The 19,238-nt window shown below is 40.4% G+C and overlaps 1 protein-coding gene across 2 annotated transcripts in view; it reads right to left on the bottom strand.

Moving 5' to 3' along the window:
- Positions 1 to 18,396, bottom strand: part of nhsb (Nance-Horan syndrome b (congenital cataracts and dental anomalies)) — an 84,716-nt gene extending 66,320 nt beyond the window's left edge. For both annotated transcript variants that reach the window (XM_088334242.1, XM_088334243.1), the window contains exon 1: positions 17,828 to 18,396. In XM_088334242.1, the coding sequence (XP_088190368.1) occupies positions 17,828 to 18,107 (280 nt within the window). In that variant the 5' untranslated portion in view covers positions 18,108 to 18,396. The remainder of the gene's footprint in view (positions 1 to 17,827) is intronic.
- Between the last annotated feature and the right edge of the window lie 842 nt (positions 18,397 to 19,238).

The raw sequence follows: 19,238 nt of genomic DNA, 5'->3' as shown, positions 1-19,238 counted from the left end.
CCCATCCAATCAGTCTGCGCTCATTGTCCCACTGTCATGTAGGTTTGTCACTCTGCTATATATATTGTCATGTAATGTACTGCGTATGGTTTCTTCCCAGTACAGTCGATGGACGTGAATATCCCTAAGGGGACAAATGAATTAAATCTAAATTTTACATAACATGAGGCTCACCTTGAGGGAGTAGACATAATTATCTGCCATCTTGCTGCTAACGGTACCCCCAAAAACCTTGTGAAGAGCTGGGCAAAAAAAAATTAAAAGAAATATGGTGCGTTTGTCACTTTGACTCTATGTAGTTTTTCTTCTTCTTGGTACTTTGTGGAACTTGTTTACTATTGCACTAAACAATACAGCAGCATCTAGTGGTCAAATATTGCACTCTATTATACTAGGTAGGCAAAAAGACTGGTGTCAAGATGTATTGCATTTGTTATATCTAGATCTATTTTATAAATCCAAATTTGCTTGCGTGTGTGCGTGCCTTATAGGCTCCGAAACGGCCGGATAGATTATCGTCTAAATTTACACAGTAGTTTTTTAGGTCTCTGAGAGTGTCTTTAGCCAGGTTTTGTTTCAAGCCCCCCCCCAAAAATACCAACAAAATAGACAACCTAACATCTGTTCGTATACAAGTGGCTCTAAATCTGCATGCGGTGATACTGCTCTTTGGCGCTCGCTAGTGGCTCCCTGAAGCTTTTGCAACAAAGCATGGCCCTGAAAACCACGCTCAAATAAAATTCTCTGCAACACCAGAGCCTGGCAATGATATCATCAGTCCGGCATTTAAAAAAAAAAAAAAAAAAAAAAAAAAAAAAAGAATTAAACAGATAAAAATTTCCTGATTTTAAAGCACAATCCCAGAAATAATATTCACAAATGCATTCATTAAAGGGACAATGTGTAGTATTTGACCATTAGATGTAGCTGTTTTGTGTACTGCAAACCAAAATGAGTGCTACAAAGCACAAGGAAGAATACAAACTACAGAGACTCAAAGTGACAAAACCGCACCTTTTTTTGCTCAGCTTTTGACTACAACTTTGGTTTTAAGCTCTACCCGTAGCAGCAGTTATATTTCACATATTTATGCTTATTATTCAAATGAATATTGTTGTTTTGTTACATAATTGTAGTTTTTTTAACCACTAGGAGGCGTTAAATAATACACAATGTCAGTTTAACAAGTAGGAAGCTATTCATTTCAAATCGTGTGACCAAACCTTTGAAGCAGGGGGAAAAATTTGAGGAAAACTCAACCCAAAACCCCCCAAACAGACATCAGAAAGCGTGCACGGATAGTTCTACTTTTACTTCCCTTGTATGCAATTTTACTAATACAGTAGTTTTCAAATGTGGTTTTCTATATTATTATTATACAGAAAGAAATTTGGTTGCTGAGTCGCATTTGTGGATTTTTTTTTAAACTATTGACAGTTTTTACATAGCATGAATGAGAAATAATGGTTAATATAAAATACTCAAATCCTAAATTGAAACAAAAATAATGAGTATACAGAAATTCACTGATCTGTAGTGTATTTTTCTATTTGGTGTCATTAGGCATATTTAGTTATTGATCATCCAGTAAAAATCATTTTACTTACATTATTATAAAGTGTATTACAAGCAAGCACTATGCAGGAAAGCTTGATTGAGGATTACAGATTTAAGTTTGTCACTTTTAATTATATTTGTGACCATTCATTGTTTTCCTTTGCTGCGACTTAAAACAGTAGATTTTATGGATTTCTCTCATTAACTACACCGCTTATCCTCAGTAGGGTCGCGGGGGTGCTGGAGCCCATTCCAGCGATCATCGGGCATTGGGCAGGGGAAATTATGGGGATATTATGGATTTGTTTACAAAAAATTACTTTCAATAAAGTTTAGGAATTAAAAACATGTACCTATCACGATTTCCCATTGTCGTCACCTGTGCCCGCTCGTTTGGCGCCAGCTGCTGATTGTTGCCTGATTGGCTCCCCTGCTATTTAAACTCAGTGCTCTCATTCACTCTTCAGTCAGTCCGCCAACAAACCTTTGCACTTGCAAGGCATGCATTTCAACTCTGTCCGGTATCTTGCTTGTGCATCCTGTATCCGGTATCGATCCCGTCTGTCCCCTCCAGTCTGGTATCTGCTCGTGTATCCTGTATCGATTGCGTCTGTTCTGTCTGGTTTCGATCTCATCTGCCCCTGGATTCCTGTTTCCCTGCGCCTGAGTTCTCTGTCTTACTTCTTCTGCTCAGCGATCGCCGAATCGCTGCGGTTATAGTTCCCGCGCATAACTGCCCCATTTTCGTAAAATAAAGCTTGGTGTGAAAACGTTACGCGTTTGGGTCCACCGTCTGTTCGGGTTCTGACTGTACCAGTGTTTTTAGTAAGTCACAAAAGCAAATATCATCACCACAAAGTTGCTTTTTCAAGAAAAATATGAAAGCCACTAATGATGCAAAGCACATTGTGAGATAAGATTGTAGTGATTTTCAATGGACCCAAACGCAGGAAGCAGGAAACTCACAGTACTCAAAAAAATGATTGTATTTTATCACAAAATTGCTTAATAAAGTAACAAATAGTCAAAAACAACAATAAAACTGTCTGAATCATAAAATAATAAAACAAACATTAGAAAGCAGGATAAACTGGAAAATGTAATGATGAAAAACGAAGGTGGAAATGAATCTCTGACACTGCTGTCCCAAAATGTCCTTATGAAGGGTGAAGCTAATTAGGGACAGGTTTGGGTGTGATCAGACACACCTGTCCCAATTAAAAACTAACTAGGCGCCCTCTGGTGGACGGAGGCAACCCAGACCCTAACTGTGATGCTCAAAATTTTCAGAACAAAATATTTTTTCCCCAGTAGGTTACGAGCTAGTCCCGTCAATGCCGAGGACAGTCTCATCTCTGAAGACACTGCACACTCTAAAACAACAGCAACCAGATGATAAAGGTGCTTTACATGAGTCGGATTAGGCTGCTTCTCCTGCTACTGGTAACTGTGGAAACCAGTACTATCTGTTTCATGTGGCTGGATCTCTTCTTCCTGTTCTGCTAATCGGTGTCATCCCATTTGTGTTTGAGAGGGACCACATTGCATTTTATTGTGATTTGGTCTAGTTTTTTTCTTTTTTTCTGCCAATAACAAAGGGTCCCTAGAAAGTTTGTGATTAAGGGAAGGAAAAGTAGAAAACGGCAACAACCTCAAGTCGAAAGAGGAAATGATTGGAAAATATGAAAATGGTGTATGAGAGTCTGCCATAGAAATGCTGTTAAAAGATTTAACATTTTGCTATTTTTAGGTTTCTAATCTTGATTATCTACAAAATAAAATGATTATTGACGTTTGGGTACAAGGTGTGGTAAAGTGGTCCGCCAATGGGGCAAATTTACCTAAACACATGAAAAGATTTCACCCTACAGAGAGCAACGAGTTGCAACTGACAATGTACACAGGTTACTGTTTCTGAACAAAAATCTACAAATCCTTTGTCACCATCACAACCGAAACCGAGACTTTTGCTCTTTAACATTTGTTGTAGTAGAAATATTTTTTTTAATACCATTAAAGTTTTTATATTGTATTGTTCACAATATTTTCACTGTCCAACTTTATTTTCGATATAACGTATTCTGCTATAGAAGGTACAGTTGACATGTTGACGTTGTTATATTTGTATATTCGTTGCATTGCTGCTTTTTGCAGTGGTAAAAGAAATATTTATATTTATTTTTATACTTTTATAGTTTAATTGTAGTTTTTAAACTAGAAAAAAAGTTAGGGTACCTACATTCTTAGTGTTGTGTTTGTCGTAAATATAAACTCAAGGGGGGTGGGTTCAATTATTTAATAAACATGAAATCTTTAAGCAAAAAGTATTGGTATCAGATAAGTATCTGTCATGATTACTGATGTGACTCACCTGCTCATTTGGCGCCAACCGCCGCGGGTTCTGATTGACTACCTGTCACTATTTAAACCCAGTCCTGTCGATCCCCTGTTGTCAGTCCGTCTGCGAACCTCAGTGTATACTAGGTAAGCGTTTTTCGACCCTGACTCCCGTTTGTCTCCGGCTACAACCCGTTTTAATCCTGACCACGTCTGCTCTCCCTGTAGCGAACCAGGACAGGAAGCAAAAATGAGAACCCAATCGCATAACGTTACTCACAAATTATTGGGGAGAAGAGGAATGCGCGCACACTCAATCCGGGGATCGATGGTCGCGGAAGTAGATTGAAATCAAACAGATCGGGCCAAAAATAAAACAGGATCAAAACACAGGCAAAAACGGAGATTCACGGGACTTGGCATATCAGACAGAGTCAAGCAGAGGTTTCGCAGACGCTCTGACACCGGGTAAATCGCAAGACCGTGTTTAAGTAGCAATCTGCCAACGCGTATCAGCTGGTGTCCGTGGGTGGGGCCAATTGGGCGCCATGGCAACTGTAATAGAACCTGGTGCCACACGGCGGGGACCAATTGGGCGCCATGGCAACCATGACACTCCCGTCCTGGCTTACGACCTCTTTTTGTCCCCGATGACGTCTACTCTCTCGTTCTGGTTTACAACTCGTTTCTGACTACGCCTTGCTCTCGCAGTCTCGGCTACCGACCCCAATTTTCCGTCCCTGACACCGCCATCGCTCGCTACAGGAAGATCCACTTCCGTGTTCGGCTCACAATCCGAGTAGAAGAACGACTTGCTTCCCACGTCCAGCGGACACCGGATCGTGGGCGCAGCCCTTCCTCTTTCCTTCAATAAAACTTGTGAGAAACGTAACGCAATTGGGTCCTGTTTCCGTTCTGGTCCTGACAGTATCAAGCAATGCTACTATGTATTTACTTGGATTGGATCGATAGGAAAATTCCCAGTATCTCCCACCCCGATTTAAAACACTGGGAGAAACATCATTGCATGTACTCAAATTTGCCCTTGTACATAAAACTCTCTATGTGCTATGTTAATGTAATGACACAATAAAATATGAGCGCATCCTCAACTATCTCCTACAACCTATGCATTTCAATTAAAGAGACTCACTCAGATTAGAGTCACATTGTGCCTCGGTCTGGCTCAGTGCCCACGCCACTGAATCTTCTCTTTTAGTTCAGTCCCTCTGCATATGAAAAATCAATTCCCAAATTTCTACATATCATTTGCTGCGAAGTTCTCTCAAGACGGAAATATTCAACATGATCTCGATAACTCGAATCAATTGATATCATCACACAAACCGAGTCGACCCTCAGTCGGTCATTGTGAGCTTTTGACATTAGCTTGCATACCTGTCAACCTCCAGGGCTCCATGCCCGTACAAACTGTCGTATTGTCCCGTACAAAATACAAAATAATCGTTCAACATATTTTTTTTTTTTTTCGAAATGAAGCATGACGACAGACGCATGCGATTGACAAATTTGCTTTTTTCCGTACAGATTTCCTTGTACGTCGTACTCGTCTTAAAATCCATTAAAAAACGTACTTTGTACGGCAAAACCGTACAGGTTGACAGGTATGAGCTTGTCTGAATTTGTCTTTCAACTGGATAGCAAACCAACTAAAACAGGGGTGGCAAACACGCAGCTCTAGAGCCACATGCGGCTCTTGGCCAATAAGAATGCAGCTCTTTGCCTGATCATATTTTCTCTATACTGTGGCTCTTTGCCTTGTTTCATGTTTGTTTTTTCCCCTCTTAAAACACACCTGAATCCATCAGAGTTAATAACAAATAATAAATAATATTTTGAAATTAATTTGGCAGATTTGTTGTTTTTATGCTCCGGACACTGCCAATTATCTGCGTAGGTTACGTCTAATGCCGGGAAATAAAGTAAACATTTCATGAGCGTGCAGACGGTTCCCCTCATGGTCAAAATGGCAAAATGCAAAGCGAAACGGAATTATGAAGATGAAAACGGCATTTCAGGAAGAATGGGAAGATGCTTACTTTTATTGTTGAATGGATCACTCTGTTTATAATGCAGAACCACAATATCCCATTTCAAGACTTCAAATCTTCAGCGTCATTTTAGCACAGCCCAAGCTAATATTGACACATAATTCCCCAAAGGTACTGATCCACGCAAGCAAAAATTGAGCACCTTAAAAAGCCAGGTAAAAAGACTCTTTGACTCTCACAGTTAAAAATTTCGGCTCTTTGTATCAAACTTGTTCGCCACCCCTGAACTAGAATGTCAATAGAATAATAGCCCCTCTACATATAAGATTTATTGATTTCAGGATTGAGCGCGTGTCTAGAATTTCTTGTGTCTGGAGCTAATTTTCCCTTTAAGAAAAACTGAAAAAACAAAAATAACAACTCATCTGTTCCCAGCCTCCAAAATCATCCAAATTGACCCTAAATATCTATTAGATATATCTTCCTGATCACTGAAAACACATTCAAATAGTAATGAACATAAAAAGACTGACGTCAGGGCCTGCAAGTCCTTCCCTGCTGGCCTAAACAATATCTGGATCATGTGATGATAATTACAGACGCTCCCCAACTTACGACCATTCGACTTAAGAAAAACAGTAGATACAAAGATTTGTTTCGGAATGTCGGAAAATATCGGGACATTCCTGTAAGTTAGATTTTGTATTGTGTGCAGGACATTACTGTAGTGCTTCTTTCCACCGCTACAGGCGTGTGGTGGTGCTGTGAGAGGTCACCCAGCATCCACCGTGAAAGAAATCCGGCTTCTTCTTCCTGGTTCGTGTGTAAACATTCTATACTCTATATCTCCAGCACGCTAAGAACTTTGACATTTTTATTGTTTAATATCTCGTGAATCCATTCAATATGGTTGGTGTAAAGTGTAAAGAAGAGGTGATCCGTTTCATTTGAAATGAAAGTGGAATATGGAAGCTTGATGTCCTTGAGAAAATGGTTGGATCGCTTTTTGTCAGCCACTTTTTACCACGGTGGAGGAAGTTGCTTAACTGTTGAAACTTATCTTCCAAAAGTAATTCAAACTTAACTTCATTTATCTTTATAGAGCATATTATTTTATGAAATGTTTATGTTTTAGTACGAAACAATACAGGTTACTTAGCCTTAAACATACTTATATAAACCTTAAACATACAAAATATAGCACTGAAGCAACCTACGAGCAAATTCAACTTACGAACGATCGTCCGAAACCTATCTCGTTCGTAAGTAGGTAGCGTCTGTATATTTTGTCCATGAATACTTACTAAATCATTTGTCTGTCAGCTTTCTCTTATTGCTTTCCTCCCGGTCGCACCACCTCATGATGTGTGCTCTTATATTTAAGCATTAAACCAATCACATTTCAACTATTACTTGTTGTCAGGCTAATAAATCTACCCAGAAGCCTTCAGTATCAGTTGGCGGATCAGGGCCTTCCTGAAGGCTTGGCGAAACATCAGAGGTTTCAAAAACTAGCATAAGCTAGGAGGCAGTAACGGAATGACCACAACGAAAGTGTGAAGAAAAAAAAAACTCCACTTCTTCTGTTAAAAGGACCTATATCGAATGATAACTTATGCCACAAATACAACAAGACAAGCTCGACTTTCAGTATTAGCTTTGATGGTGATGGAAAATATCTCTTTATGGAACTGAAACGCATGGAGAATCTGTACGAGAGTAACTGGAATTTTCTTGAGCAAAGAGAGGAAAATTGATTTTGTGCACGAATAAGAATTATTTTTAATCAAATGTGCTTATATTCCTGAATAATGTTACAATTTTGTTACAATATCGTACGAAGAGGTACCACTGTATTGTAGCTGGGAATTATGCTGAATATTTTCAACCCCGTTCCCTATTTTCTCCCCCTGTTCACAACACACTCCATGTTTCTCTCATACGTACGCAATCTTTCACACCGTTATCAAACTCTTTCCTCTCCTGCTTGAGTCTGGGAGGAAATCAAAGTGCATTAAACATTAAATATGCTATCAGGATGCACACGTTTCTCAATGCTGCTGCTGATGGGGAAAGTAGGGCAGTGAGGAATATGAGGTATGGATAGAGGAGGAGGAGAATGGACACACAAAAGCCACGCATGGAAGGCAATGCTCGAGGATGAGCTGTAAAAAATGCATGTATCAAATCAGTTCTAGTGATAAACTGGTGCTAGTGTTATGAAAAGATCTCACTTCATTCATTAATATTTCTTGCGCTTTGGTTGGGATTGATTGGTTGCAATTACTTGAATCGGACAAAGGAAGTATCTGTGTGATATGTTTGGTACTGTTGGACGAAAGAAACTTCATGTGATGCCAGATCAATATTTGGACCCACTGTTTTGTTGTTTTGACTATTGGCCAATCATTTTGCTGTTCTTTGATCTCCACGCTCTTTGGGGCTGATCTGTTTTTGGAACCTTGAAGATTTCAAAATAAGAAGGGGCACAGTGGAGGGCTTTAGGAAGGGACGGAATCTCCTATCTAAAAGCTCCTTTTACAAGTTCAAAATCCATTGCCTTCTACTAAAGTTTAAACTGAATACTGTGTTTTCTGTATCCCTTTTCCTTTTTCTATTCAGGAGAAAACCTTCGTGATCCACATCATGTTTTCGAGCGGTCTGGCCGCACAACAACAACTTCAAATGGGAGTCCAGGGAGTGAGTGACAGAGTGATTGACTCAGCGGAAAGGTTAAAGCGCACATCTCCCGCTCTGGTGTTACTATGCAGACTGGAGAGACGGAGCAGGCCCCTGCTGGCAGTGCTGCCAAGCACAAAGTCAAGCTTATGCTGGGGGCCTCCGCACCAGAAAAAAAATGTTCAATCTAGCTCAGTGTCTCTCAACTGGTGGGTAAGGACCCAAAAGTGGGTCGTGAATCTTTTTTAAGTGGGTCGTGGTCCTTTGCTTGGGCAAAAATAATGCCCAATAACACTCCTTAGGGCCCGGTCACACAGCCGTTTGCGTCTGTATCGCGGGTAAAATTTTGCGTTTTTTTTTTCCCCGTGGTTGCCCGCGATGGAAAATGCGCAAAATTGGCCAACCCGCTGTTCATCGGTGGTATGCCCGCAAAACAGACGCCGGCGACTGTTCCGCTTCCTCATCGCGTCATTTCCGCGTCATTTTCTCGTGTGGACCACGGGTATAAAAGCTCCCGAGCCGGTGTTGTGCCCAAATCCGACTCCTACGCAAAATCCCCCCCCCCCCTCGCGTGAACGCGCATTCTGCTGCGATCGCTTTTGTTGGAAGCGTGCATTGACGTTGGTGACTTTTTCATCCGCGTTAACAAACGCATTTTGTAGAATACGATCGCACTTTATTGTTTAAATAAACGCGTTATATAGACTAGGATCTCCATTGTTATAACTAGCTCGCTTTATTGTTTTGATAAGCGTTTTATATAGAATACGATCGCTTTTGTTGGAAGCGCAGCAGAATGCGCATTCACGCGAGGGGGGGAGGATTTTATGTACGGTGTGCATTACCGTTCGATTACGTTCACAACAAAAATAAAGACGGAATGGTTTAAGTTGTATTACATTCCCAACAAATGCAAGACAAAGTGGTTTTGGTTATATGTTCGCCATTACATTCCCTAAAAGTGATATAAAAGTGAGATAAAACGAGGTAAAAGTGGTTGTAGTAGCGAGGGGATGCAAATCTCGGCAGGGATGCATTTCTCGGCATAACACCGGGCTGTAGAAATCATAACCACTCAAGACACAGTCCCGTGAAGATCAAGATTTCAAGCTATGGCACCGAAGAAGCCAATATGTTATTATTGTAATAGTTTTTCATTTGGATTTTATTATCTTGTTATGAAATGAAAATAAATGTCAAGAAATAAAAATGGATTAAGACGAGGTCACTACGGTGACGGGGATCCATGTTCACCCCTTGACGTCTCGAGCACAACTGACGTGTGCTCGGCAAATCGCGGAGAAAGGCGTTTGACCGTCACACGCGTAACACGCTAATTTCACGTAATAACACCGCGATACAGGCGCAGAACATGCTATTACCATGCTCCACCCACGATTACCTGCTGAAATTTCCCGTCCTACCCATGTGTAACCACGCCCTGGCCGCGGCCAGAGCACGTCGTTCCGCGTCATTTCCGCGTCATTACCTCGTGTGCCGCCCGCGGTTAACACGTGCTCAAAGTTTTGAGCAGCTCAAAACTTTTTTGCGCGGCCAACCGCGTGTGAATTTCCGACCGCGAGTAAAGCACTGCTGTATCTCGTTTATATTGCGGTCTCAAAGCGTCCAACAGCGCCCAACAGCGTCTGCTTCACGGCCAGAAATATCTGGCTGTGATTCAGCCTCGATACGCCCGTGAAAGGCTGTGTACCCGTGCTCTAAAGTATTGAGCAGCGCAAAATATTTTCGCGCTGCCACCCGCGCGAATTTCCGACCGCGTGTTAAGCACTGCTGTATCTCGTCTGTATGGCGATCTCAAAGCGTCCAATAGCGTCCGCCTCACAGGCAGAAATTTCTGGCCGTGATTCAGCCGCAAACGGCTGTGTGACCGGGCCCTTAACAGTAGATTGGATAATGCCATGCTCTATCTTTTCATCCCGTTCAGTCAATCAGCACGTTTAAAAGGGACCACATCTAATTTTATTGCAATTTTGTTGGTTTTGTTTCCTTGTTCTGGACATAATAATGGGTCCCAAGAAAGTTAGTGCTAAAGGGGAGGAAAAAGGACCCAACAACGATGGAGTCGAAGAAGGAAACGATTGCGAAAATACCAAAATGTTTAAGAATCCATTTAATCATACTTTTAGCTTTTTACCTGCATATTAATAATTATTACCTACATTATTAAATCATTTTTAATGTTTAGGTACACATTTTATTAATATTCAGAATTTCTTTTAGTATGTGGCTATTTTAAAGCAGTTTTAGGGGGTCGCTGACATGTGATGCAAATATATACAGTGCTTCAAATCGTTTTGGTTTTTAAAAAAAGGTAAATACATATATTTATATAGCTATATCTGCTTCAAACTGCGCAATCCTTTCATTTGAAAGGTGGATTTTTTTTTTTTGATTTGGGTCGCAGCTTGTCATTAGGGTGGAATGGTGGGTCCAGTTGAGAACCAGTAATACACTTCTCTATTAAAAAATATTTTTAATATTGCATACCTATTACATTCGTTATTTAGTATCAACATTAGATCCTGTTCAACTTTGGTCGACTTAGTGGTTGTTTTGTGGTCTGTTTAAAATTAAATGTTCCTTTTGTCAGGTATTCTCTCATTTAGGGGTGGAAAACAACTCTTTTTGTCCATTGAGGACCGATCCTGCTATATGTAGAAATAAATGTACACATAGATAATTACCTATAAGGCACTAAATAAGACACAATGTCCCTTTGAGTTGTATGTAGTGATGAACGTATTCTTCTATAAGTAATGTAGGGAAGTACAGTAGTCCCTCATTACTTTGCATTTCAGTTATTGCTGGTTCACTGCTTCAAGGATTATGAATTTAATTGAATTGTCTATAATGTCATTGAGATTCAATCAAATCGGAATCTAAAGAAAGTCAGAAGAGCTCAAAGAAATGGTGATAACCAGCAGGTGCTCCCTGGATTCTTATTGAGTCAGGGATGGCAATAGCGAGGCTGCAGGTCTGGCTTACTGCTACAGCTAGGCTATGTAGCAACGCTTACCAGCTACCGCTGCAGAGCCAGTATCTTACCAACGCCAGATCCATTACCCATGAAACAAATGACCGGCAGGTACAACTTGGGGGAAACCGCTACATTTAAGATTGTTGTATTTTAATCATTGCAAAGACCTGGTACAATCTGAGGATACCCAATGCTAGCATGCAGCTAGCCAGCCCTCTCTAAATCACTTCTTTACTCTGAAAGGTGAAGCCCTCTGCATGGTACTTCTTTATAATGACAATAAAGAGAATTCAATCAATTGCATTTGTGCGTTCTGTGATTTTATTTGTTGATCAATAGTTGTTATTTTGTTACAATTGTATACTTTCAGTTGGTAATGACATCATCTCAAGGTAAGTTTGACCCTCAGGGGCTTTTTGTGACGCCTCTTCGTGGCGTTTCACGTTTCGTGGGAGTTTCTGGTCCCCATTTATCACGATATCTAAGGGATTACTGTATATTATCTTATAGTTATTGTTTTTACCTACATTCTGAGTGATGTCTCCAGTGTACCAAGCTGTTACTGTGCGGACATTAAACAACTGAAAAACCTCAAAGCAATACAAATTACGCAGAGGTCCCTGATAACTCTCGCAGGGTCCACAATATCTCTCAGGACATTGTGAAGTCCCGTGAGTCATCATTCATCTGAAACGTTCCCGTTTGATGTGACATTTTTGCAACAATTAGTGTTTTCCCCCAGGCTTTGCAAAAACGCAGCTTCTCTTCATCTCCTGAGGACTTCTTTGATTTGTTTGATAGAACTTTCAAGTCCTCTTTTGCGTGTTTGCTACTCCCAACGTTTCTTGTACAGTAGCTTAAAACATTCCATCTTTAACAAGGTTATTATACCGAGACCTAGCTAACATATGTAATTATTTTTAATTTGGTGTCAAAACTCAACTTATTATGGTGTAGGGCTGGACAATACAAATATCAACATTAATGCCAGTAAGCAAAATCAATACTATTGTTTTGAGATCGATAGTTTACTCCTCTACCTACAGTATTTCCTCAAAGCCCCTTTTCTCTCTCTCTCTCATCCTTTTCTACTATTAAGCCTGAGTAATTGACTGGCAGGCATACTACTGACTTTATTTTTAAAATATTGCGCATTGGAAAGTATTTCAGATGTCTTGTTGACTTTTTTAAACAGCATTTACATTTCTGTTAAATTGCTGCTTTTTTTAAATTGGCTATCTTGACTTTTGGTCGTTGTAGTAAAAGTATTTTACTTTTTTATACTGTTAAAGGTTTTTACATTGTATTGTTTATACTATAGTATTTGTACTTTCTAGTTTTAATTTCAGAATATTGTAGAAAGGAAGGTATAGTTGTTATGTTGAAAATATTGTATTTGTGTTGTATTAGGGTTGGGTGGATCCATCCAAATATTGCTATTATAGACACTAATCATGTACTTGGATTGGATCAATACTATTGTCCTAGATTTGATACTTCGCCCCACCACCAATTTCTTCAAAGTGTTGCTTCTATCTACAGCAGGTGAGGTCCTTCTTTCTCTCATCCATCCATCATCTGCTTTTGTGACTGACAGGCATACTTTTGGCACCTCTCCCTACCTGTCCTGCTGCTTCATCTTGCTTGCCAGACAGACAGGAGGGCCAAATCTATATGCCCAACCTTACCAGAATTCAAACAAGACAGAGGCAAATAGGAAGCGCTGCGCACTGTGGCCTTTCTTTTTTTTGATAACATAAAAGGACAATTCTAGGTTTCATTTGTGCACTGATGTAGTCCGCTACTGTGGCAAACACATGAAAAAGAGCAATGACAACCAAAAATTTAAACATGTTGCTGTTCCTGAACAAAAATCTGTAAATCTATCCTCACTATGGCAACGGAGCCAAAAGGGCTTGTTCGTGACATTGCTAATTTTTGAGTTTTTACTCTCTTGACTTTTGCTCCGTAACAGTTGTTGTAAAAGTTTTTATCTTTTATATTGTTAAAAGTTGTGAGATTGTATCGTTTACACTTTTTTTACTTTATTTTCAGAATAGTTTACAATGGAAGGTATACTTTTCCTTTTTACATTGTTCATTTTCATAACAACACTGCTCTTTTTGGGTCCACATTCTTGATTTTTGTTTGAAACAGTTGTAAAAAGAATATTTATATGTATTTATTATACTGGTAACACTTGCTGTGTACTTATTTAATAAAACCAAAAACATTTTTGTGATGATCTACTAACGCAAAAAGGATAGGGTCAATTATTTAATGAACATGATATTACCAGGCAAAAAAATTGGTATCAGATGTGTATTGATCGAGGCTGCCTTGTATTTATTTAGATAGGATTGATACCAACATTTCAAGTTTCATCCATCAGTAAGAGAGAAAAGATTATTGAGAAATGCATAAAGTTTGACATGTATGATCAATAATAATGCAAGAAAGTGTTTCCACTGGATTGACCATAGCTTATTTAGTCACGTCATTAGTAGCGTCTAATGGATTCTAGTGCTCATAATAACTGATGAGCAGTGGAAAGGACGCATTGCTTTTCCTGCAATATCAGCCATCTGCCCATCGCCAAGTCCAGGATCAATCCCAGTTTGCACCATATTGACAATCATCTGTGTTGAGTGGCTCAACAAACAAGCGAGGAGACTCTCTTGTAACTGATAGCAAATGTGGCCGTGTGTAACAGCAATACAGTCATCCATCGCTACTTCGCTCCTCGGGTTATCGTTGGTTTACTGCTTCGTGGATATTTGATTGACTGGAATTGTATTTACCGTCATTGCTCTCAACGTATCGTGCATTGTGTTCTGCATCAGAGAGAAGACAGCAAAATTCATCAATTAAATCGGACTTTGAGCACAAAGAAATCGTGATCACCAGCGGGTGCCCCCTGGATTGTTATTGGGTCAGGGAAGGCCAAAGCTAGGCTGCAGGTCCTGCCTACTGCAACGGCTAGGCTTCATAACCACTCTCACAAGCCTGCCCTGCCGAAAAAACTCAACAGTGGCAGCCATTTCCCAACAACTTGAGAAAAACTGCTACTACATACAGGTTGTATTTTGATCATAAACCTGGCTCATTCCGGGGATACCTGATGCTCGCCAGCAGTTAGCCAGCCACTCTCTCAATCACTTTCTTACACTCAAAGAATAAGCACACCCATTAATTTTTACTTTTATATACCGGTAATAGCAATAAAGACCATTCAACTGCAATTATGTGTTCTGTGTTTTTATTTGTAGTTATTATTTTGTTGTAGTAGTACACTCTAAGTCGGTATGGACGTCATCTCGAGTTAAGTTTGACCCGTAGGGGTTTTAATGAAGGGGTGTCGCCACTTCGCAGATTTTAACGTTTCGCTAAAGGTTCTGGTCCCCTTTAACTGCGATAACCAAGGGATTACTGTATTCCCTTTCCTATGTGTGAGTTCTGTTTTTACTGTATGACTACAAATACTACATAGTTGTGAGTTTCAAAGACATTCATGCAACCAAGATAAAATTCAGCACAATGAACGATAGTTTCATATTTTTTCTACTTAGATCAAGTTGTGTCAAGCGGTACATTATTTGTTTATGATTTCGAGGATTTTCACTACGGTTTTAAAAGTGCCTTATTTCAAGCTACCATGTACATATTTAGTCAGACTACTTGCCTCTAATAATGCAGAACTTTAATTTTGCTTTTTAGATCTTCCTCACCTGTGGTAATGGTTAGGGGAAGGCGATACTTAGAAATTTGGCATCGATCCCATCCAAGTAATAACAGGGTATTATTATTTGACACTGATCCGACACCGACACTTTTTGCCTGGAAATGTCCTGATTATTGAATAATTGTCCCCCTGGAGTTAATTTGTAATTACAATAGTCACAGCACAAATACTTTAAACACTCAATTTTTTTTATCTTTTATTAAAGTGAGGGTTCGGCATTTGAAAACTTAAGTCTGCAATTATGACTTTAAGCCAGGAGATGGCGGCAGAGTAAGTCGTGATTTACATGCATTTCATCGACGCGCTCAAATAAACTCATTTCATCTCTTTGGGGGTTTGTTCCGCCCTGAACGGGCCTGATAAAAGTAATATAAAAGCAGATAGGAACCGTGGAAAGAAAAGCATAAGGGCTCATTAAACTCAGTAGAGCATTGTTGTCACATACCTAAAAGCAAAACTATTTATTTCAACTCTGTAACAACACTTCAAACAATAAAAACAATCCTAATTCTACTGACTTCATTTTCAAAATATTGTGCAATGGGAAATATTTTACTTCCCATATTGACATTGTTTTACGATGTTTGTTTTGTTGTTACATTGCTGCTTTTTCTGACTGACTTAATTTTGCGTGTGCATTTATCAAGTTATAAATGATTTTGCAATCTTGAGTATATCACAAATATATTTATGGATCTGAACAATATGTGTTTTGATATTTATGAGACATATATCTCTCTGTATAGATGTTGGGTTCCCATTACAATTTACCACTGTGAAACGCTACCTTAATTTTTGGTATTGCCCATAATAAATGTCCATAATTGATACATAATAATAATAATAATAATTTCCTTTGTATTGTCATTCTATGTAACAATGTACACAGAACGAAATGTCGATACACCTGACTCGTTGTAGCGAGCCGATGCAGCCGCAGCCAACAGAGGGCGCCGCCATTTTACCAATTAGGTATGAGTCGGCCGAGGCGCGAACCAGCGACCTCCCAGTCTCTAAGCGGGCACACTACCATCTAGGCTACTGAGCTGGTAATAATCCTTAAACTAAGACACATTTCATCGTGGCCCGTTTAGGTGTAGCATGCACCTGTACTCTTGGGCGCGACCTGTTGGGGCAATGACGCTTCGTAGGACAATGGCATACAAACAAATGCCAGCTACCGTCAATCACGAGGGAAGAAGCATTGTAATTGCAAAGCAAAGTCACAAGAAAGCAGTTTTGGTGTCATTTTTATGCAGACTTGTCGTGAAACATGAAACCATTTCAAGCAATTACAAGAACTTTAACCCAAATAGAATCTCTTTCCTTTCACGCATTTTCAAGGATTTTAAGCAACCGTATGAACCCTGTTTCTCTGTCGCAGAGGGCCTTCTAACTGTTTTTATGAAGTTGCCTGTTTTGACCTTCCTTGTTTTGTTTGTTTCCTTTTGACGCGTGTTGGCTGCCTGCCATGTGTTGTTTGGCCAGCTAGCCTTACGTTAGCACCGGCTTAGCAGTGTCCCTTTATTCCCGGCTGTCTTTGCGTTTGATGCCGTTGTAGCTTTTGGTTGTTGGTTCCTTGTTAGGCTGGCTGCTCACTGCTTGTTTTTTGGTCTGCCAGCCCTGCTTGTTTCCGCCGATGCTGCCACTGACCTTCAATGATCAGTCCTGGTTATTTCCCTTGTTGGTGACTCTCTATGTGTGTTTTTTTCCAGTTAAGCCATTTTTGGGCGCTTGACCTTTGTCTTATCATTACTGCATCCACCTGCAACACAACGCCTACGTATTCCGCACAAAAACTACCAAAACTTCTCTTAAAACAACATGGCGACTGGCTTGCTAATGTGCCGGTGTTCCTCCGATGACATCACAGCTCAGGATGACAAAGACAAGACATGCTGTCGGCAAATTACATTATCTTGGAAAATGCACCGATGAAACACATATATATTTAATGCAAAAAAACATGAAATGTTTTCTAATATTTTGCATGTTTAAGAATTTGGGAAGACCTTTAAGGCTGATAGGAATCGTTTGCACACCCTTGTCACGACCATCGTCTCCCGTCTACAGGGACGTTCACTGCTGCAACATGGTCAAGCAGACTCATTACGATGCTGGGCTGGTGCCGCCGAATGTGAAAAGCGTGCTCGGCGCGCGCGCACGTTTCAAAATAGTCGACGCGAGAGACAAGAATGTGACGTTCTTTGTAGATAAGCCTGGGAGTGTGCATGTGCGCGGGCGCGTGGGCGTGCACAACCTGCAGTAACGAAACAGCGATGCGGGGCCAATGCAGCGGCATCACACGCCCCTTGCATCTACATGCAGACGCGTGCACGCGCACATTTCGAGCGAGAGTCAACACATCCCAAATGTGCGTGTACAAAATGACACATGGGTGGGCACCCTTCGAAGCATGAACGCGCACATATGTGGAAAAGAGAGTTTGAATAACACGCATGAGGCTCAGGTGTGGAAAGGGGGGGATCCGCTTTTACTTACGCACTGCCTCCTTTTTGGGGTCTAGGGCACTGGCGTTCTGCTGGATCTGGCCTATTTTGTTCTGGAGCCCCCAGACCCGCTGGTTGGTGCTGATGATGTCGTTCTCCAGCTCTTGAAACAAGGAGCAGGCGTGCCTGGCCAGGTCGGACAGCTGCCGCAAGGTTCGAGACAGAACCACATTGGTGATGGTGCACAGGTCCTCGAAAAGCAGACCTTCATCGTTGGGGATCTGGTGCCTGCACAGAAGCGGCGGCTCCACAATCCGCTTGGCGAAAGGCATTTCACGATCACCGTTGCACACTTGGAAAGCAAACGTAAATTCCCAGCACCGAGAAAGAATGACAACATCCAAACAAATGGATCCCCCCTGAAATTTACAAAAAAAAACGTGCACCCTGGCGAGGTTCAGATTAAGCGCGCGTTATATCCAAAGTTCTCCTTGAGATCCTCCATGCTGCTGCTTCTTTTTCTTCTTCTTCGTCTGCTGGCCTGCTACGGGCATCGCTCACACACGCACGCGCACGCACATGCACACGCGCGTGCGTGCAGTCAGGACGCGTCTAAGCTCAGGAGCTCAGGTCAGTGGTGTGAGGAAGATGCGCGTCGCTCGCCTCTGCGATCTAGTGATGTGTCGTTTGCGAACACAATGGTTTTATATGCCAGCTCTGTAAAGTGATCATCGGGAGCCAGTTTCCCACCAATCAAGTGGCGGTTCTCCTCGAGACACTTTTTAAAAGAAGGCTGGTGATAATGATTTCGTTTGGGATAACGTTATATATATATATATATATATATATATATATATATATATATATATATATATATATATATATATATATATATATATATATATATATATATATATATATATATATATATATATATATATATATACTGGACTGTCTCAGAAAATTAGAATATTGTGATAAAGTTCTTTATTTTCTGTAATGCAATTAAAAAAACAAAAATGTCATACATTCTGGATTCATTACACATCAACTGAACTATTTCAAGCCTTTTATTATTTGAATATTGCTGAATTTGGCTTACAGCTTAAGAAAACTCAAAAATCCTATCTCAAAATATTAGAATATCATGAAAAAGTATACAAGTAGGCTATTCAACTAATCACCTGAATCATCTAATTAACTCGAAACACCTTGCGAGGGTTTCCTGAGCCTTAAAAACACTCAGCTTGGTTCAGTAAACTAAATCACTGCTGATCTGACTGCTGTCCAGAGTACCATCATTGATACTCTCCATCAGGAGGGTAAGACACAAAAAGAAATTTCTCAAAGAGCAGGCTGTTCACAGAGTGCAGTTTCAAAGCATATCCACAAAAAGTCTGTTGGAAGGGAAAAATGTGGCCGGAAACGCTGCACAACCAAGAGAGATGACCGCAGCCTTAACA

This window comes from Urocampus carinirostris, chromosome 4, assembly GCF_059441175.1.
Source record: "Urocampus carinirostris isolate Australia breed hairy pipefish chromosome 4, RoL_Ucar_1.0, whole genome shotgun sequence".
In the NCBI taxonomy this organism is placed as follows: domain Eukaryota; kingdom Metazoa; phylum Chordata; class Actinopteri; order Syngnathiformes; family Syngnathidae; genus Urocampus; species Urocampus carinirostris.
This window is presented reverse-complemented; position numbering and strand designations above follow the sequence as displayed.